Source organism: Lepidochelys kempii, chromosome 7, assembly GCF_965140285.1.
Source record: "Lepidochelys kempii isolate rLepKem1 chromosome 7, rLepKem1.hap1, whole genome shotgun sequence".
Lineage (NCBI taxonomy): Eukaryota > Metazoa > Chordata > Testudines > Cheloniidae > Lepidochelys > Lepidochelys kempii.
The window spans coordinates 102,201,341-102,223,334 of NC_136386.1; the positions used below are offsets into that span (position 1 = coordinate 102,201,341).

The 21,994-nt window shown below is 40.4% G+C and overlaps 1 protein-coding gene across 1 annotated transcript; it reads right to left on the minus strand.

The window, feature by feature from the left end:
- Nucleotides 1–11,305: 11,305 nt before the first annotated feature.
- On the minus strand, nucleotides 11,306–16,805 carry NPS (neuropeptide S). The gene is made up of 3 exons (XM_073354952.1): nucleotides 16,792–16,805; nucleotides 13,895–13,967; nucleotides 11,306–11,482 (listed from the first exon to the last, which is right to left on the minus strand). The coding sequence occupies exons 1-3, from the start codon at nucleotides 16,803–16,805 to the stop codon at nucleotides 11,306–11,308; spliced, it is 264 nt and encodes an 87-aa protein (XP_073211053.1).
- Nucleotides 16,806–21,994: the final 5,189 nt, after the last annotated feature.

Consider the following 21,994-nt stretch of genomic DNA (forward strand, 5'->3'; position numbering starts at 1 on the left):
AAAATGGGGAAACATGGATGAATTGCTAAAGAGGAATACCAAAGAATAGCACCAAGCATGAAATGACAAAATCAGAAAGGCTAAGACATAAAATCAGTTACAACTAGCAAGGTACATAAAAGGCAATAATAAGAAGTTATTTAAATATAGTAGGAGCAAACGAAAAATGAAGGAAAGTGTAGGTCCTCTACTTAGTGGGGAAGGAGAGCTAATAAGGGATGACATCAAGACGGCGCCGATGTTTAAGACCTATTTTGCTTCAGTCCCCACTAAAAAGGTTAATGATGACCAATTAATGCTATCAACACAATTAATGTTAACATCAAGAGAGAAGGAATGCAAGCCAAAATAGGGAAAGAACAGGTTAAAGAATATTTAGATAAGTTAGACATATTCAAGTTGTCAGGACATGATGAAATTCACCATAGGGTACTTATGGATCTAGCTGCAGCAATCTCAAAACTGTTAGCAATTATCTTTGAGAACTCATGGAGGACAGGTGAGGTTCCAGAGGACTGGAAAAGAGCTATACTAGTACCTATTATATTATAGACCAGTCAGGCTAACTTCAATGTTTTGAAAGATACTGGAACCAATTATTGAACAAACAAGTTGTAAGCACCTAGAGGATAAGAGGGTTATTACGAATAGCCAGCATGGCTTTGTCAAGAAAAAATCATGCCAAACAACCTAATTTCCTTCTTTAATGGGATTGCTGGTCTAATGGATGTGGTAAAGCAGTAGATGTGATATATCTTCATTTTAGTAAGGCTTTTTGGCACAGTCCCACATGACATTCTCATAAACAAAGTACGGAAAAGTGGATAGATAGAATTACTAAAAGGTGAGTGCAAAATTGGTTGAAAGACCTTAAACAAAGAGTAGTTACCATTAGTTCACCATCAGACTGGGAGGGCGCGTCTAGTGGGGTTCCATAAGCTTCAGTCCCGGGTCAGGTACTATTCAATATTTTTTATTAATTACTTTGATATTGGAGAAGAGAGTATGCTTATAAAATTTGAAGTTGACACCAAACTGGGTAGGGTTGCAAGCACTTTAGAGGACAGGATTAGAATTCAAAATGACCGTGATAAATTGGTGAACTGGTCTGAAATCAACGAGATGAAATTTAAAAAAAACAAGTGCAAAGTATTTCACTTAGGAAGGAAAAAATCAATAGCACAAATACAAAATGGAGAATAACTGGCTAGGTGATAGTACTGCTAAAAAAGGATCTGGGGGTTATAGTGGATCACAACTGAATGAGTTTCAACAATGTCATGCAGTTATAAAAGAGGCTACTATCTTTCTTGGGTGTATTAACAGGAATGTCGTATAGAAGACACAAGAAGTAATTGTCCCACTTTGCTCAACACTGATGAAGCCTCAGATTGAGTACTTTGTCCAGTTCTGGGTGTCACACTTTAGAACAAATTAGAGATAGACCAGAGGAGAGCAACAAAATGATAAACAGACCTATGAGGAAAGGTTAAAAAAACTGGACATGTTTAGTCTTGAAGAAAACCTTCAAATATGTTAAGGCCTCTTATACAGAAGATGATCTATTGTTCTCCCTGTCCACTGGAGGTAGGGTAAGAATGGGCTTAACCTGCAGCAAGAGAGAGTTAGAATATTTTTTTCCTAATAACTAACCTAACAATAAAGGTAGCTAAGCTCTCAAACAAAATTCCAAGGGAGGTTGGCATCCTCATCACTGGAAATTTTGAAGTAGAAGTTAGACAACTATCTGGGAGGGATGGTCTAGGTTTACTTGGTCCTGCCTCAGTGCAGAGGGATGGAGTAGATGACTTCTTGAGGTCCCTTTGAGCCCTACATTTCTGTGATTCTATGATAAAACTAGAGCACCTATAATTCTGCTTCACAACTTAAGGGTGGCAGTCACAATCCAATATTGTTCTGCAGACATTGGCTACAACATATTGCGATAGCCAACAGTTGGCACATCTTTTGATGCCAAGAGATGAAGTCCAGTCAATAATAAGCAATTGGACAGCTTGTCTCTTTGATTGACATGTTGGTTCTTTGTGTTGTACTGAATTCCAGCCAGTTCCAATTGCTGTCTAATCGTGCGAATGACTTAACACCCAAACTAACATGCCATGGTGTCTAGCACAACAATAATTTTACCACATTTTGAATGTGAAAATGAATTTAAAACTGTGAAACATGAAATGGAAGTGGCATTGCACAGGGTACACTTTGCTAGGCATCACTGAGCAATAAAAATATGCTTGTGACTGCGCTGCTCCTAATATGCAGGAAGTTAACAAGCTTCACACTGCCAGCAGAAAGGAATAATTTGCAGACCTGGCTAAAACTAAAATGTTAAAAATAAGCAGCTAAATGAAATACATGACTTGTCATAATGCTGGGGAGCTGGAAGGCAGCCTTAACCAGAGAGATCCTCACAGGGCAGCCAGTTCCAGTGGGGTGATTATTTCATCATGGCCTTCAGGCATTATTTCTGGCAGAGGACACTCATTTGTGTTCAGAAATGTAGGGCGCATCCCTAAAAAGCTTCACATACCTTCAAATGGGGAATATGTGATGATTTGGGATTGGACCCAATTACACTGGTGATGTGGTCATACATTTATCGACACTTGGCAAAGGTGCCATAACTGCTACTATTTTCTCCTTATTTTATATATACATTGATAAACTGCAAGATGAGTGTACATTATTGGATCATATAATAATAATATATTGATATAATGATATATTGGATCATATAAACCAACAAAGAAATAAGCCACTCCAGGGTTTACATTATAGGCTACTGGTGCATTGAAAGTGAACCTTCAAGCAATCAAGTTCATCAATGGATTATGAAAACCCTGATTCAGAAAAGCATTTCCATTCAGGATTGCACTTAAACACATGCTTAGGGGCTACTGAAGTCAATCAGACTTAAGCATTCATGTAAGGGGATCCTTGTAAACCTTGTACACACCCTGAGCCCTCTGCCAGTTGGCACCAAGGGGTCACAGGCACTCCAGTGTCAAAAGATGGCAAATATTAGATAGCAGAATTTTAATTTGTTCAATATATTATATTTTCTCTGTCAGCAAAATATATTATCAGTTTATTCATCCTCATTTAAGCACACCCTCTTATAGTAGGACCAAAACCTCTCCTGTTTTAGAAAATAATGCAATGCCTAACCTTTAATGTATTAGACATAAACTCTAAATATAGTGAAGTATTTTGTCAGGCCTATTAAAAGTGTATCTTTAAAACTTTTTTCTTTCCCAACACTATTTAAATGTGTAATTACACAACTCATCAATGACACATCATATAAACACTTCACAATTAAAAATATTTTTCACAGTGAATCATTTAAGGGCTAGAACTCACAGTAAGTTCAATTTTGATTTACTTTATAATTCAGACTCTTAATAGTTGTGTTGGCTTCTTTCTGCACTATGATTTTTATTTGTATTTTATTATGGTAATGACAACAACTAATATACTCTCTCACATCTGTCTTGTTCTTTCCTGAGGTCAAAATGATATTTAGAGCTAAATGTGGCAAGAGACTTTTCCTTATTAGGCTTACAGTGTTTTATTGTACTAAATTAACCATCTATATGCATGTAACAGCGTAGCTGGCCCATTAAATGCAACTGGGCTCAGCGTTCGTGTTCCAGTCTAGGTGCTCCTAGTAGGTCGAGTAAAGGGGGTGGGCAGCACCTGGGGGTTATAAAAGGCTTAGTGCCTGGGAAAGTCAGAGAAGTCTGAGTCACTCAGGAGAAAGCAGGGAATGAGAACTGCTAGAAGCAGACGGTGGCTCCTGGGAGAAGGTTGAAGGAAGGAGAGCAGCAAGAAGGGTTTGCTGGCTGGCATCCCCAAGCTAGAGAAACAGAGCCATAGGGCTGAAGGCAGGAAGAGCAGCCACAGAGAGGGATGGCTGCTGGCTGTAAGCTGGAGCACCAGCACTAAGGGCCAGAGATGGCTGAAGGAAGGGAGAGCAGCGGAGGAGCTTATGTACTCTTGCTAGAGAGTACCCTGAGGAACAGTGAGAGGGCCATGGGGAGGGAGGGATGCTCTCCTGGCAAGAATACTCCCAGAAGAGAGACTATAAGAGTTCCCACTTGAAAGAGTGGGGTTTACCCCAGCTGGAAGGGCTGAGGTAGCTGTCCTGGAAGAGGTACAGAGAGGTGGCAGAAGACTCCAGGATATGGTGAGGACGAAACTGGATTTTAAGGACCACATGCACTGGGGGCGATTTGGACTTTTATTATTGACTGCACTATTTTTTTTGTTAATAAACTATGTTAATAGACTAAAGGAAAAGATGGCATAGAGTTAGAGGGAAAATGAGGTAAGGGGCTACTTGTAGGGCTGCCCCAAGGCCTCGTGGGAGCATCTGCAAATAATAGCAAATTAGGAGGTCTAAACAGGAAAAAAGTCATGTCTTTAATATATGCTTGGTAATCATAAAACTCTGTATCAGTATGTCATTACAATAAATTATTTACCTGTGAGACTGAAAATTATGTGCCATTACATCAGGTTATCTAATTGCCTTTATGCCAATAAAGTATGAAGAAAAAAATATTAATTCCACCAACTGGCATCTGGCAGATGTCACCTGTTTATGTTTTATTGGATTTATTCTTTTCATGTAGACATCAGCCTCCTTGTACCACGGCATTGCTCTGCTTAGATGTCTTTATTAGGGGACCCTGTAACACCAGACAACATTTAATAATATGCATAGTTCTTTGCAAAGAGATTATTACACTGATGGGCAGCCAAAATTTTAACAAGACGTTTCCTCAAAAATATTTTTCCTCAGTAAAGCTGGTTGGAAAGTGCAGCTTTTTCCCCACTGAAAATGTCTGCCTCATCTTCCCATTCTTCTTTGTGGGTTGGGTTCTCTGGTCAGATTACATCCTGCATGATGCACCAGCCTCTGCTTTGCTGAGTCATCACAGTGCACCCTGGGAGTAGCCTGACCGCAGTGCATCCTGGGAGAGTGTGTCCTGCTGGGGAACCCAGCCTACAGAGAAGAATGGAGACAGTAGGCACCCACGCTGCCATTCACACGAAGCACAACAGTGCTGTTTCTAAACTGAACATTTTTGGTTTTATAGTGGTGACAAAAAGTTCAAATTTTTCATGGAGAGCAAACACCTCACAAAAAATTTCTGTCGAAAAGCAGCTTGGACAGAAATTTTTTGAGCAGCCCTTTTCCTGAGATAGGGATTTGTGTGACATTCCATAGGTAAAACAGTCTTTCACCTTCCATTCCATATAAATACTGTCAGTTCCAAACTCTTCCACCCCATCCCTCAGAAAAAACATCAATCCCATACTCTTCTACTCCACCTGCCATAAAACCCATCTGTTCCAGCAGAGTGTGCAGAGCATCATTTACCATACGTGTGTGTGTGTGGGGCAACAGATTCCCACACACAGTGCATCTGAGCCTCCTCTTCCCTTCTCAGGTGTCCTCCTAATAGCAACCTGACCCCCTGGCCCAGGATCTCCCAGGAGCCTCAGACCTACTGTCCTCTCCCGGAAGCTCCTGCCTTGCCCAGCCCCACTCCTTACCTTACTCTGCCCTCTTCCCAGCCAGTCTGCAGCACTGAGCAGAGCTGCCACAGTTTCAGCTGTCAGCAGGTGAGGATGCAGACACTGTGCAAGCAGAGCAGAACCCAGGCGCTGGCTGCAGCATGCTCTTGGCCAAGGTATGAGTGGTTGCTAGTTACAAGATTGCAGCACAAGAAGCTGCATGCGTGTGCAGCAAAACCCCTGACAAACAACACACTTGATCAGCAACTGACCAGAGTAGAAAAACTAGCCAGACTAGTCAAAATACCATTAAGTAACAACCCTGTTTTCCTTACCCCAGCTCACAGGCTGTGAGTTTCAGACTTTAACCTCACCCCTTTGAAAAAAACCATAAATCCCAGACTCTTCCAGCCCACTTGTCAGAAAAATTCATCAATTCTAGCCTCTTCCCTCCTCCCTCCATAAACCCATCAATTCCATTTATTTATTCCTTCAGTTAATTTCTTACACGTATCCTGCCTATTTCATTAATCCTTTCATCTCCACCCCAAATTCCACCACGCTTTCCCCATCCCACCACCTCCTGGAAACTTCCCTAGTTATCTATCTTATCTGGCAGCTGTTCTCACAGCAGCAATGGTGGCAGGTTGGCGGGCAACCTTTAGCCTCTACTGGCAGTGATGATGGAAGCTGAGTTGTCCTGTGGCTGTGTGGTGGCTGGTCACATATGTAGCATGAACCTCCAGTATAGGCAGATTGGGAAATGGACCTCCTTTGGTTCTTGAGGTGGATAGCTCTTCTCCTATGGTCTTTTCTAGCTAGTGAGAAAGGGGAAAGGTCTTACCTGGGCATAGTGGATGGAGGGTACAGGGATACTATGATGCCAGCACTTTAAACCCTGGGCTGGGTTTCAGCAGGTAGGCCTCAGCTAGGGGAGAGACAGGCTGTGGTATGCTGCAGTATCTTAGCCTTGTCTCCTCTCCAAAGCCCTCTCATATGATGTTGGCGCAACCAGAGGGTGGAATTCAGGGACTACATTGTGGGTTTCCCTCATTCCTTCCTACATTCATGTACACCTAGCAGCACGGGTGGCAAAGCAGTTTTCCTTGTGTCTTCGGCTCTGGCTGAAGCCATAGCAGATGCTACCTACAGCTCAGCAGATGCCTGAGTGACCAGCAGTGACCTAGGTCCCATCCTCAAAGAGGACTGAAAACAGTACCAAGCAGAGCGGTTGGCAGTATTTTTGGACAGGCCTTTGAAACACTTCTCTTCATAAACACAACCTTTCCCTGTCCACCCTGACCACATGATTGTTCACGAGGCCTGCTTACATGTTTTGGGGGCAGTTAGTGAGAAGAGTCTTTGGGATACACTGCAAATCTAACCGACTCCTTCTGCATTCAAAGAATGTGTGTCTGGAGGCAAGGGGAAAGTGGGGAATGGGGAATCTCTTTGTGCTCCTCTCACCCGCGAGCCTCCTGCTATATAAATGGTACCCAGCTGCTTGTTCCTTTCAAACGTAGTGATCTATTATATCTGCTTATATCAATGTATGTTTTCCGGGCTAACTTCTCAAGGAAAAGAATTAGAAAGGCTGAAATTCTCCTTCATGGGGCTCAAGACTCACACAATAGGTGGGTCTTAAAAGGTGATCTTATCTTTATGGCACATCTCAGAATGGTTTTTCTTGTCCTCCTGGGGAAACCTTGATGAAATCTTTGATTACCATGATGTTGATGCAGTGTCCACAGAACAGCCCCCCGGCAAATGCACAGACTGACTCCCATGTATTATTGTAGCCTGAGAAACCACATATTAGTCCAGAATTCTTGGGTTACTTTGATAGACAAGGTGGGTAAGGTAATATCTGTTATTGGACCAATTCTGTACATGCCTCTTGTGCACTGTGGCTCAGAGGCACTTATATATAGTTCGCTCGTGATTGTACATTTTTTTACTATTAGCTGAAGTGCATTTTTGTTTGCAAATCTAATCTATAAAATTTCCTAGCTCTTTGGGGTCAGCACCACCATTTCCTAGCTGTTTATACAACTCCTAGCATAATGGGCCCAAATGTAGTTGTGGTCTTAAAGTACTAATGCAATATAAACATTAAAAAGTAATAATAATAATTACACATGAGGAGTACTTCCACAAGCCATATTCCATTTGCAGGTTCAGATTTACAAGAATTTAAAAATACGGCTGTTTATCTGCCCAAAAATTTTTTTGGAGCAAAATAAATTAAATACCCTCATAGGACAGAGATTCTGCATACACTGTTTAAAGAGAGTAAATTTGAACTGACAGTGTCTTTTTAAAAGAATGGATTATGGCATCCAGTAAAGAGAAAAGAATAATAATATTTATTTAAAGGCTTTTCAGATCCATCACCATAAGGTCTGAATGTCTTTATAAATTTATCTTCCCCACACCGAGGATGTAGGTCAATATTATTGTTCCCATTCTACAGGTGTGTAAACAGGCACACAACGGAAGTCAGTGATACTGTTTGCCCAAGGTGACACTAGACATCTGTAGCAGAGCTGGGAATAGAACTCACATCCTCTGAATCCCAGTCCAGTGCTTTATCTTAGAAGAAGACTATCCTTTCTCTTGCTTAGCACCCATGAATCACTTTTCGTCTTCAAAGTACAGAAAAAATCAATTAATCCTGACTGCAGATTTGAGATAGCTGGATAAATGTAATTACTTATTTTACAGATGGGGAAACCGAGCAGAAGTGAAGGGACTTATCTGAGGCTACAGAACGAGTCACTGTTAAGAGCTTGGATTGATCTCAGGCATTCCTGGCTGATTCTATTGTGCTCCAATCCCTAGATCACACCTCTCTCTCTCTAAATCTGGTTGTCCTCTTGCTCTCGTTTTTGCAAGAATAACTAATAAACAGTGCAAGTGAATGAAATGTTTTGTCACAGAATAATGAAAAAGTATTGATGGCAATGTAATTTGTTGTTAAAGTTTAATAATGCTATAGGCCAAAATTTCTGCATCCTTCATTATGGGTATTTGTGCATTGAAAACGTAGCCCTATATATCATATTTTCAGGATAACAAATCTCTTTATCAAGTGGACTGTGACTGTATAGGCAAATGGAGCAAACATTAATGTGCTTAGCAATATCACCACCACAATCTTACATCCTTATTTTCTGACAGAGATCACTATGGTTACTCTATGTTCCTTCAAAAAAAAATCTACCTTTAAAGCATAGAAAGGATTTTAGCATTCCTATAAAAGACAGCATCAGCAATGAGAGAATCGAGTGTGCAGTGAATGCAAGATCAGACAACAGATGGCAGAGCCACTTGTGTAATTCAGTTGGATACCGGGCATTTTTCAGGCTTTATATCGCTCAGGCTTCATATTGTCATTTAGGTGAATACTGGGTAGAATGCCACTTAAAAGTGATTTAGGCACTTTGGAGCCTAAGTCTCATTGACTTTTAATGAGACATAAGCTCCTAAGTGACTTCTGAAAGTGGGACTTAAAAATCTAGTCTGTCCAAGCCTAATCACAAAATCTAAGTGCCTTAGATAGCTATGTTAAATGCTGGTAAACGTCAATTTCACCATACACACACAACCCAATGAAAAAAAATTTCTAATGCTAATAATTGAAATTTCCAAGTAGGCAAAGTAAGAAAAACGCTGCTTGAGAACTTATTATGGTTTAAGGATATTTGCTTTGTATATTTTGACATGTTGATAATTTGTGTTTTAATGGTTATAAAGCTTTAACTTTATAAATCTCAATGTTTACTGACATTAAATAATTATCTAACCCACCCCTTTAATTTCCCACAACTGTGAACATTTAAAGCAATAAAAATTGAAAAATAAATGATTAAAATCAAATTCTGCCAACCCTACTTATAATGCTGAATAGGGCAACACCTTTAAAAATCTGTGCATGTATCGGGGTAGTCCTACCCAGCAAAAAAATACCTGCAGCTGTCCCATGCCAACTGACTGGGCTTGCAGGGCTCGGGTTGCGGCTGTTTCATTTCTGTGTTAACTTCTGGGTTCAAACTGGAGCCCAAGCTCTGGGACCCTCCCACCTTGCAGGATCCTAGAGCCCAGGCTCCAGCCCGAGCCTAGAAGTCTACACAGAAATGCAACAACCCAGCAGCCTGAGCCCTTTGAGCCCAGTTGGCATGGGCCAGCTGCAGGTTTTTCTTTGCTGTGTAGACATATCCCTAATGGCCTCTGGAGATCTCTCCAGACATGTCCCATAGCTGTTCTAAAGTACACTAGGATCAATATAGAATTGTCCCCAGAATAAGGGAGCAGCAACCCCTTACTTTGAACTTCCCCTACCCCCACACTCAGCTGCAACCAGTAGGCAATGGGCACTGCTGAGCAGAGCACTTGTACCCAATATTTCCTTAAAATGAAAACAGTGATTAATGACAATGTTCCTTTTGTGACACTTCAGACAAATAAACACTGTTCCAGTCTAATAACACCACTTCATTCTTCATAATGTTACAAATGAGATATGTGAAATGATCCATACATTGATTTATTAATAGTTTTTTTGGAATTCAAAATGCATCTGAACAAATACACATTGCTACATTTTTAAGCCAACATTCAGAGTTTGTTACATCACTTTTTGAAGGAAATGGCCACAAGGTAAAATTCACACAAATAATGTAACTCAGCAGATGACCTTTCCAGCTGACAAAATCTACAATATTTTGAGAACAAACATCTAACCAGTTACTTTACAGCAAAGAAAAAACAAAAATGGACCACTATTCATTAGAGAACAACCATAACAGCAGAAAATTGGCAAGCCCTACATTTGGCAGATATCATCAGATGTTTGTTGCCTACATTAATTGATTAATTGAAGCAAAGGGACATGCGCTGCTACAGTGACTTTGAATGATTTCCCAGGACACTCCTGAAAATGAATGACATCTCAAGAGATTACTTCCTGCTGAAGTCATTTTAAATAACTATATTAAAAATAAATTAGAGTTTAAACATAGGGCCTGATTCTTTTTTTCAGGAATGGCCCTTTACACCTCTAGAGCAGTGTAAAGATGTCTTAAATTACATTTTAAGACCCTCTTCATATTACCAGAGTGGTGTAAAGTGGTCTTCATGGAAATGAGAATCAGGCCAATAAAGTGCAGCTATGCCCTGCATTAACCATGAGGGTATCTTTTAGACCAAAGATGAGCATATGTAGGATACAATGCTGCCATCCGAAAGGTTGGTTGCATGTGTGCATGCTTTCAAAGCACAGAACTATTTTTGTAAAAAGAAAAGGAGTACTTGTGGCACCTTAGAGACTAACCAATTTATTTGAGCATGAGAAAGCTCATGCTCAAATAAATTGGTTAGTCTCTAAGGTGCCACAAGTACTCCTTTTCTTTTTGCGAATACAGACTAACACGGCTGTTACTCTGAAAACTATTTTTGTGTTAATCAAGAGCAATTTGATTAAATCTGCAGTCTTACAAACGGGGAATTAACCAGCTGAAAACATATTTATATCAATACAAAACTATATGATATTGTAACTTTGAAAACAATGCCTGTACTGAACAATTTGATCTGCTTCACTTGGCTTGCACTATTTGAAATAAACATCTGTTTACATTATGAACGTGCTGATACATTTGTCTCTTTTGGTTTTATCACAGAAATACATTGCAAATTATTTTAACTTCACAGTTAAATGTTAGATGCTAAAGTTGAGGATACTTTCTTGAACAGTTATTTATTACTTTGCTCTTTGAAAGGAAGTTTTTTTAATTCCTGATCCAACTCCATTGCAAAAGGACCTTTTAATGAAAGACTTCTCCACGAAAGGTTTTAGAAAAGTCAATTCTTCACTCCTGTCCAGCTTGGCTAAGCAGCTATTCAGCAGGATGAGACAGTAATCAGATTTCCTGGACAGCTGGCAATTCAAATAAAAAGGATTATTGCTCAGAAGATTTTAAAAATATATATCACAGATCAGAAAAGCCATAATTATGGTTTTGCACATTTGCTGGGACTTGCCCCCTGTAAAAAGCAAAGCCGAAAGACAAAAAAGTAATTTACGCTTAAAATGACAAGGATTAACTATTATTTGCTTTGGTTTAAAAGTATCCAAATCGGATGTTTTTATAGCTTTTCTGAAAATGTAAGTGGTGTTTTACCTGTATAAAATTCTGATATGTCTAGTTATTTTTATTATCCGAAACATGTTATTTTCAATGTAGCACGAATGATGTTATCTGTTGTGGCAGGTGACAGTCACTTTCCTCTAGAATACAGTACCCATTTGCCATTATAAAATAAGATTTTTCTATTAATAATGTAATAGCAATTTCACTAGAAATGGAAACATCTGTAATGCACAGCAGCTTTTGGGGTTTCTCTTTCGCTATTATAGTTACAGTAATGATTATGTTTCTTAATAATGACAGAAATATTTTTGATTTGCATTTAAGTAGTCTGGTATCTGTCTCTCTCTCTCTCTCTTCCCCTTTCTCTTTCTTTCTCTCACACACATACACATCAAGCTTTTACTGTAATTTACAATTATAAAAATGTATAAAATACATACCAAGGGAGCCATAATTAGCTATATTTTCTATCCTCTCATACAGTAGTTATGTAAAGCCTTTCATCCTATTACAGTAGCAGTCAATAGGAGGTATATATTGTACAATATACATACCGTATATGTCTATGTGTACATAACTTCAGCTTAATGTTTGAGAAGTCACTAAATATAAAGCCATGAGGTAAAAATCTGGCTCCACTGAAGTCAATGGCAAAATTCCCATGGAATATTAGTATTGATCTGGTACTTAATTATTTATAATAATACCATCTACTACTTAATAATATTCTCATTAATAGATCTCTAAACACTTTACAAAAGATGGGTATTATTATTATGATTTGTCTAAGGTCACCCAGAGAGTTTGAGGCAAATTCTCAGTAGCACACCCCATCCACTGGATTACAAAATCTCTCTGTTTATGGCTTTCTTACAAATTGATATTCTCCATTTTTATAAAAAAAAAAAAATCTTCAAGAAGCATAAAGCAAGCAAATTCCATCTCAAGATTCTAGAGACATCATTGCAACCCATATAAGGATTTGTACTAATGGATAACAAGGTCATCATTCTGTTAATCTTATTTGAAAGTGAAAGGCATTGGGCATATATTAAACAATAAAAAAGCATTTGACAAACTATATCATTGCCATAATGAGAGCTGAAATTAAATATGGCTAGTCAAATGGCTCAAAATAGGTCTAAACAATATATGATCAAAGATGAAACAGTATTAAATAGTGACACAAATAAAACATACACACAAAAATCAGAAGACTGATTGATGAAGATTACTTTGAACTCCACATCAATATAAAAAGAAAACAATCTCTCAAGTAGATACTATTTGTAGTGGAGATAGAGTTTATTAATGAAAATCTGGTGATACAAAATATATGCCTCAAAGGAAAAAAAGGGAATCCCAACTAAGATTCCAAGAAATAATATTCTAGTTACAAAGAAATACAGCAAAATAGTTTAAATAAAACTACATCCCAACATGGAAATTGAACACACTTAATTACTATTTGGAGCAAGACATCTAAATCAGAACATGTTTGCATAATCTTTCATGGGGCACTTCACATAAAGTTTAATATTCTACTATTGTAATTTCCCCCATCCCAGACATCAAATATTGGTATGCACTGCTTTTAAAATATCCTGTTTACTTCTACTTTACAGAACTTCATTAAAATACATAGATACATAATATGGAGAAAATACTACTGTTCATTCTATAGGCTGATGTTTTTTCCCCCATAGGCTCCTTTGAATAAGACAACTACAATACTGCTTGGGAGTTATCCTTCAGCATAAAAACCTATTAAGAATCCCTAACAGTTACAGTACTTTACAAATAATAACTAATAACAGTATGAAGTAAATACGTGTTATTTCTATTTTATAGATGGGGAAGCTCATATAGAGAGATGAAATGGAGTGGAAGTCAGTGTCAGAATTCAGTGCTTCCCATTCTCAGTCCCATGGCTGAACCACTGCAAAAGCTGCATCCCATGCACAAAAGCATAAACACTTCATGCTGAATAGATTCTTTTAGCGAGAATCTGTCTACCTTGCTAGCAACTAAAGCAAAAATTCTTCACAACAAGCAACATTTGATAGTCATATTTATTCTACACTTTTAACATAAAAACAAGTTTGATCAAATAGTGTTTAAAAGTAATCCACCTAAATTTAACTAAAATATCTATTTAAAATAGATGAAGTAGATGATGTTCAAGGATTGTAGCTTACCGTAGAAGGGACAGTTGGGTAACACCCCCACAGGTGCATTGTTGAGATCCAAATAATTAAAATGAAGTTTAACCTGAACAGACTGCAAGGAAAAACTCAAATTAGTTTAACTTTTTTTAAAAGGAAAACTTAATATATACATACATATACACCAATACAAACTTTCCAAAGATATAATATGAAGTGCAATATCTTTAGCTGATCATTTTTTTCTTTCAGCACTTACGTGCAATTATGCAGTTTTATTGCCAAATTTCTCACATTTCCTATCAGTTCTTTCTTAGATGACCATTTTATACCAAGAGTTCAGGAGTGAAAATGTCATCAAATCCTATTTCAGTTTGACTGACTGGTCCTTGGTTGGCCTTTTATTCTTTTTAAATGGGAAAATGGCAAGAACACACACACAGCTGCCATTATAAAACTACCAATTGACTTCATTAAAAGTGTTGCCATTAAAATGTCCTTCAAGTGACTTTACCTCCGACCCTTTATCATGGCACAAATGGTAAAAGGTCTCAAGGTTCCACAAAAATTTATTTTAACAAGAGTTTCATCAATTACTGTATACTATATTAACCCTATACATGTGTCATGCACACCTAGTAGCATACAAAAAGTAGTCAAAATGTATTTTCAACTGCCAGTTCCTCAAAGCAGATTATAATTCTTTGAGATCAGAAACAATAAATATTTCCAACGACTTTTTTTATCTCAGCAAAAATCTGTTTAACTTCTGTCATGAATTGTATTTTTGTTTTATACGGTACATTCCACTATTTGTCGTTTATTACCAGACTAAGCAGATAGACAATATTTATAAGACTCTTGAAATGAACTGACTTTCTTACAGCTAGAGCAAGATGTTGGGGCCAATGCCCTACTCACATGCACGATCTGGTCCTTTTAGAAAACCCACACATTGCACCATGGAAGTCCCACCATTTTGCAGACTTTACTATGAATATTGTTCAGGCCTCATCTGTACTGAGTTTTTAATGATGTTTAAACTTCCATTTAATACAATTCCAGCTAAAATGGTTTGATTGTTCAGTTTGACAAGGTCCAAATGGAACTAGATTCATATTCAGAAACCATGAGCCTAACCTAAGTGCACCAGGATGCTAGTGTCTGTGTCAGTATAACATTTAATTTACTCTTTGTCTGGACTTCTTGGAATTATCATCTGGACTTTAATTTCTTCTCTTGCAGACACTATCTTACTCCACCCCAGCTTCAATAATTAAATCAATCTATCGGCCTGTGCATGCAGTACCTGCTGATGTTATTGTTTGTTTATTGATGGGAAGCAGGGCTGGCCTTACCATGAGGTGAACTGAGGCGGCCGCCTCAGGTGCCAGACTGTGGGGGACAAGAGGGGAGCCATGAGGACCCAGAGTGTAGAAAATTGTGTCTGCTGCTGGTGCAGATGGATTCTCTCTGCTCTAGATGCACAGAGATGGTGGAGTGCTGTGCTGGAGGAAGGAGGGCACAAGAGACGTAACAGGCAAGCAGGAGAAAAGGTGAGAGGGAATAACAGAAAGCACCAGGAGCTGCAGGGAGAGAGAGGAGGAGGAGCCTCTTATGTACCCCTCCAGCACCCCCAGGAGCCTGGACTGATTAACACCAGCTTCTCAGGGAGCTTCCTGTTTCCTGCTGCTTCCCTGAACCCACTTGAGGAGAACAGGCAGTCAACTGAAGTAGTAGATGCCAGTTAGGCCCTTAAGACGCTGATATCTTCCCTCACTCAGGCCCTGTGACCAGCCTGCTTATTTGTCCCCTTCAACTGAGTGTTGAGAGCCACTATAGTGGGTACAGAACAGCAGTCATGAGTGAAAGAAGAAAACACCCCCCCTGGGGCAGCATTCAGAAAAAGAAAGCAAGCAAAGGAAGCATTTCTGTCTAAGCAGGAAGGAGCTCTCCTGAGATACCTAGACACAAATGTTCACAGTGAGCCTTCTGGCCCCAGTGAGGATGGGAGTGATGAGGAGATGCCTGATCTTCCAGTTAGTCAGAGTGCAGGTGACCTGGCAGCTACTGCAGCATCCATATCTCCATCTCAAATGGATGTAACCATGCACATTCCTGAAGAAAAGTGTAGATCAGAGAAGAGTGTGGTGGAGCTGCAAGAAACAGCTGCTGCTGAGTTTAGTTCCTTAAGTCTAGATGATCCAGGACTGTGGACCCACTTGAGCAGTAGCCTGAGGGACTTCCTTGTACTGCATGGGCCACAGCAAGTGAAAAACTTCATGTTCCCTAAAGACAATGAAAATAGAAGTTTCCATCCAACACATTACTGGCGTGAAATCCCCAATGGTGACAAAGTGGAGAGGCTTATGTACTCAAAAACACAGAATGCTACATACTGTTTTTGTTGCAAACTCTTCCAGTCTAATGTTCCAGCCACATTGGGTTCTACAGGAACAAAGGACTGGAAAAATCTGGCTAGAAATCAGGCATGCCATGAGGTGGCAGCAAATCACCAGAGAGCATTCCACAGGTGGAAAGAGCTTGAGATGAGAAGAAGGTTATAAGCCACCATAGATGATCAGCATCAAGAGAAGATTGTGTCAGAGTCTCTTTACTGGCAAAATGTTCTGAGAAGGCTCACTGCCTTTGTGAGAATGCTTGCTACCCAAAATGTAGCACTGCATGGCACTTCAGATCAGCTGTATGTGCCAAACAATGGAAACTTCCTTAAAATTGTGGAGCTGATGACTGAGTTTGATGCTGTACTCCAGGAGCATCTAAGACGAGTCAGCACCCAAGAAATGTACACACACCACTACCTTGGAATAACAATTCAAAATGAGATCATACACTTACTGGCAACAAAAGTCAATCACAAGATTGTAGCAGATCTGAAGTCAGCAAGATATTACTCTGTTATTCTGGACTGCACACTTGACATCAGCCATACGGAACAAATTACTTTAATAGTGCGTTTTGTAACAACAACAGAACCTAGTGAAAATGTCCCTGCAATGGTGACTGTCAGAGAGCATTTTCTAGAATTTATTGACATTGATGATACTACAGGAGCTGGTATGACAAATGTGCTTCTTAAAAAGCTGGAAGATACAGGAATTGCGATAGCTGACATGAGAGGTCAGGTGCCAACATGAGAGGAAAGAACAGAAGTGTGCAGACACAGATCCGAGAGTTAATCCCTCGAGCTTTTTTTGTCCCATGCAGTTCTCATTCATTGCACTTGGTGGTCAGTGATGCAGGATCAGCTTCTAGTGAGGCTGCTGAATTTTTTAATGTAATTCAAAGCATCTATGTATTTTTCTCTGCCTCAACTCATCAATGGCAAATTTTGAAGCAACATCTGGGAACATCCTCTATAACACTGAAACCATTGAGTGCCACACGATGGGAAAGTCAAGTGGAGGCAATAAAGCCTATCAAACACCAAATTGGGAAGATAGATGATGCCATAGTTGCCATTATGGAGGATAATGCTATGACAGGAACTGTTTGTGGGAGAACAGTGGCAGAGAGAAATGGAATCACCAGAAACATACATAACTTCAAATTTCTGTGTGGCTTAGTGTTGTGGCATGACATACTGTTTGAAATAAATTTTGTAAGCAAGAGACTCAAAGGTGTTGACCTTGATATATCTGGAGCAATGGAACAATTGGACAAAGCAAAGTCAGACCTACAGTCTTACCGGTCAGATGAGGCATTTCAAAATGTTCTGAAGAGTGCACAGAAGTTGGCAGAGAAACTTCACACTGAAGCTATTTTCCCACCCATTCAAGAATACAAGAGTCACCGAAGAAGATGATATTTTGATTACAAGGCACGGGATAATCCCATAAGAGACCCCAACAACAATTCAAAGTTGAATTCTTTAACCAGGTGCTAGATTGTGCAATACAGTCAGTTGAAGAACATTTCATGCAGCTCAAGGAACACGGCAGTATATTTGGGATGTTGTATGATATTCCAAAACTCCTCACTGTACCTGAAGAAGACCTACACCAACAATGCAGGGCACTAGAGACAGTGTTGACACATGATGACATGCATGATACTGATTTGAGTGATTTAGGTGATTAACTGAAAGCCCTTTCAAGATACATTTCAGCAGGATCAACTCCAAAGGCTGTTCTGGAATATATGTGCACAAATAAGATGACCACCCTCTTTCCAAATGCTTTTGTTGCTCTACGCATACTTCTAACACTTCCTGTAACAGTTGCCAGTGGAGAACGCAGCTTCTCCAAGCTGAAGTTAATAAAAACACATCGACGCTCCACAATGACACAGGAGAGGTTGGTTGGCCTTGCAACCAACTCAATAGACCATGAGCTGGCCCAGACTGTGGATCTTCAGGAAGCAGTTCAAATCTTTGCACCCAAGAAGGCACGGAAAGCACCACTTTGATTATTCAAACAGATAAAAATGCCAGTGTTTACTATGCAGACAAGAAAAGTTACATCAGCTGTTCAGGCATATGAAAGTTAAGTGTTACTTAAAATTTTTGAACAAGGCATTTAAAGTTAGTTCTCCTTTATTGGGGTAGGTAGCAGAGCAATACCATGAGAGGAGTAGAAGAGGAAGAAGTGAGAATTGAGACCTTTCAAAGTTTTGGCCCAAGCAAGGGGGTATGGGCACAGGTGACAACTTTTTCCTGCACCGGTGGGTGCTCACGCCCTTCCTGCCCTTGGTCCCACCCCTACTCCACCCCTGCCCAAAGTCCCCGCCCCTCCCTGCCCCTATTGGATCCCTCCCCAATCCCCACCCCAGCCCCGCCTCCTCCCCTAAGCACACCGCTTTCCCCCCCTCCCTCCCAGGCTTGCCGTGCAAAACAGCTGTTCCACGGCGCAAGCACTGGGAGTGAGGGGGGAGAAGCAGGACGTGGCAGCATGCTCAGGGGCACAGGTGGAGTGGAGGTGGAGGTGAGCTGGGGCAGGGCAGGGAGCTGCCGGTGGGTGCAGAGCACCCACCAATTTTTCCCCGTAGGTGCTCCAGCCCCGGAGCACCCAAGGAGTCAGCGCCTATGGATATGAGGGCGTCATTTGAGCTCCCCGCTTCAGGTGCCAAAATGTTGTGGACTGGCCCTGATGGGAAGTTCCTATTAACTTTAATCGATCTATCAAACCTTTATCTAGCATTACTAGAACATGGTTTCTGAAACTTAGCGGATCACTATTTTGCTCTAAGTATTTTAGTTGGCACCATGTTTATTAGGGAGGATTGAACCATGCTCTCAGTTGCCCTAGTGCAAAGCCAGACAAATTTCTTTGACTTCAATGGATTTACATCAAGGTAACGGAAGAGAATTAGGCCTATTATGTACAGGATACACTGTCTTAATAGGTGATTCACCTGTAACTTCATCATCACTGTCTAGCCCTATCCATTTTTATGTATAGTAAATATATTTCAGTTTCTTAACATATAGTCACATTTCAGTTTGTACAGGCTTTTATGGGCAGTAGGAGGATATAAAAGTAGACCAGCAGCTCTCTTAATCCCCACACTCCAACAGCTCTCTTGGGCAGGTGGACAGGTGAGCAGCATGAGTTTTACTTGTCAGTCAATGTGAAGATTAGAATTCTGACCTCCCCAAGCCAATGTGTCTCCATGGCTGCTGGGAGAGTGAGCGAAGCTGGGATTTATGACTGATGGTTATGGCCTGCAGCCCCCAGATAGTGCCTGTCATTTCTATTTGCTACTCTGACATCAAGTGGCCACAAGAGCAAGTATTCGGCAAGGGTCCAGTCTGTTTCTTCCGTCTCCCATTTGACTTTGAACTATGGATGTCAAAACCAAGATCTATGATCTCTAGCAGATGTCTCCTCACAATGTATTCCTTGCCACCAGAGAGGCATTATTCTCTTCTGGTCTTACTCCCCAACAGTTGCTCAGCCCTAGAACCAACCAATCCACCACTCATCATCTGCCAGTGGGGAATCAATTTTCCTATTGGGATGTAGTTTCTCCTTTGGGTGCTGGGTCTCACTCTTGCTTCTCAGCTTAGCTGTCTTGTTCTAATGCTCGGGTGACTTCCACTGTGGCCCTCCCTCTACCCTGAAACCTCCAGTGCAGTACACTTCTCTACAGCCACTTACTACAGCTTATCCACAGACCAAACCACCAGAGTGTGGCCAGGAGCAATTTTCCAGTAGGGTTTCTAAAACCTTGCTATACCTGTCCCAGCATCCTGTTCCTTCAGCGACATGCTGAGGGCGTTTGCCAAGGAAATAATCAATGAGTGGGAATCAACGACTGGGTGGCTTTTGGGGGTGGAGGTTGTAATGGTGACCATTTTTCTAAGGCATAAGTTAAATCTTCTGGCTAAAGAGTCATCAGATCTAAGGAAGCTCACCTAGCATAAAGCTACCAAACTTCAATTGCTCTACTCTTTAAGGTACTCAGCTACCATAGTGTTATGTAACATAGTAAGGGAAAGGAAAAGAAGGGTGGGACACAGACCAATCATTGTGATAGCCAGGCAGTCAACCACCACGTTGGGAGACAATCAATGCAACAGAAATCTGCAGATCTTTGGCTACTGGGAGGGTTAGTTAGGGTATGTCTACACTACAGTGGCTCATTTATGGTGTTGCAGCTGTGTTGCTGTATCACCATAGTGTAGATGCTTCCTACATTGACAAAAAGGGGTTTTCCATATATGTAGTTAAACACTTCTCCAAGAGGTGATAGCTAGGTTGATGGAAGAATTTCAACCTACACCATGGGTGATGTCAATCTAACTACAGTGCTCTGAATGCAAAATTTTTGACAGCCCTGAGTGATGTAGCTAGGTAGATCTAATTTTTAAGTGTAGATCAGGCCTTAGAGCCAGTACTTAGAGCAGTAAGCAAGAGGAGGAAACTAGAGGGAAAAGCCAAGAAATTTACACTGCATGTCCCCACCTTTTACACACTGGATAAATAGGGCTTTATAACTAGGAAGGGATAAGGTACTGACAGTTTGGCAAGTTTTTAATTACAGCAGTGTATCCCTGAAAGTGAAATGCAGATCAGCAGGCCCATTAACTGGAGGTCCCCTCAATGCCCCAGGTAGAGCCACTTAGGACTAGGGGTGATGATGCAGGCAATGCCGGCTAAGCAGTATGTAAGCTGTATCTTGATGCCCATAGTCCTTGCAAAATGATTAAACAAATTATTTAGACCACACATAAATGAAGGTTCGTGGCCTCATAAATTTGATCATTTGGGATAAAGTGGAATTCAGCCCTCCTACAAATTAGAGATTGATTTGGGATTAATGGAGGCTGGTCCATATTTTCCATACAAGAGACAGACCTGCCTGCATAAGTGACTGGCAACATGGACTCTAGCAACTGGTGCATTTGAGAGTGAGGAGGGAGTTTGGGTAAGTCCCTTCTCCAAAACTCAGCTTGTAAGAACTAGTTTCCATTATGCCTGGCCAATATGTCCCTTTAATTAGTATTTATTTTCTTTCTACCGTGTCCACAGCAGATACTCTTTCACACTACAACCTGCTCTAAGGGATCACCCAACCCATCAAAAACTTTTTGCCTAGAAGGTCTTTACATGAGTGTCTTACTAAACTACAGAAAACCTGGGGATGTTTTAAAGTGGCCACTTCACACTCAAGCAAGTTTCACGGTGTGTATACACAAATATTTTTAAATTACCACTGGTAAAAAAGATAAAATCAAACCATTATTCTGCCTTGCTACAGCATTCAGCCAGGAGACAAAAAGCCCATAAGTTGGAGGGAGAGGGTGAGAGCAGGTAGCTCAATACCTACACAGCTCTAGTCATCAGTTATCAGATGGTACTCTTTGTTAAGTTTATGACTGACAGCAAGGAGCTTTACTACTACTGCAAATGTCAGCCCCAGATCATTATTTGATGACTATCATTGCTGGCATAAAGGTCCTCATGTAGAATAAAGCTAATGTTGCTGTCGTACAATTGAGTGCCCAGCCTGACATGCCTTTTGTCTGAATGTAAGCTATTGAACGTGATTTCACCCCCAATAAAACGGTTCATCCAAGAATATCACATACCAAGGGACATCAGAGTTTTCAGCTTTCTCCCTTAAAAGCTGTCTAAGATGGGTGGATGCTATCATGCATCCCTCCACAGT

Bases quoted from the DNA above. Each gene is read 5' to 3' on its own strand.
- NPS (XM_073354952.1), bottom strand. The intron at 11,483-13,894 runs GTAAGCTACAAT...TTGAATTGCCAG, and splicing joins ACCCAACTGTCCCTTCTACG to CTGTCCAGGAAATCTGATTA.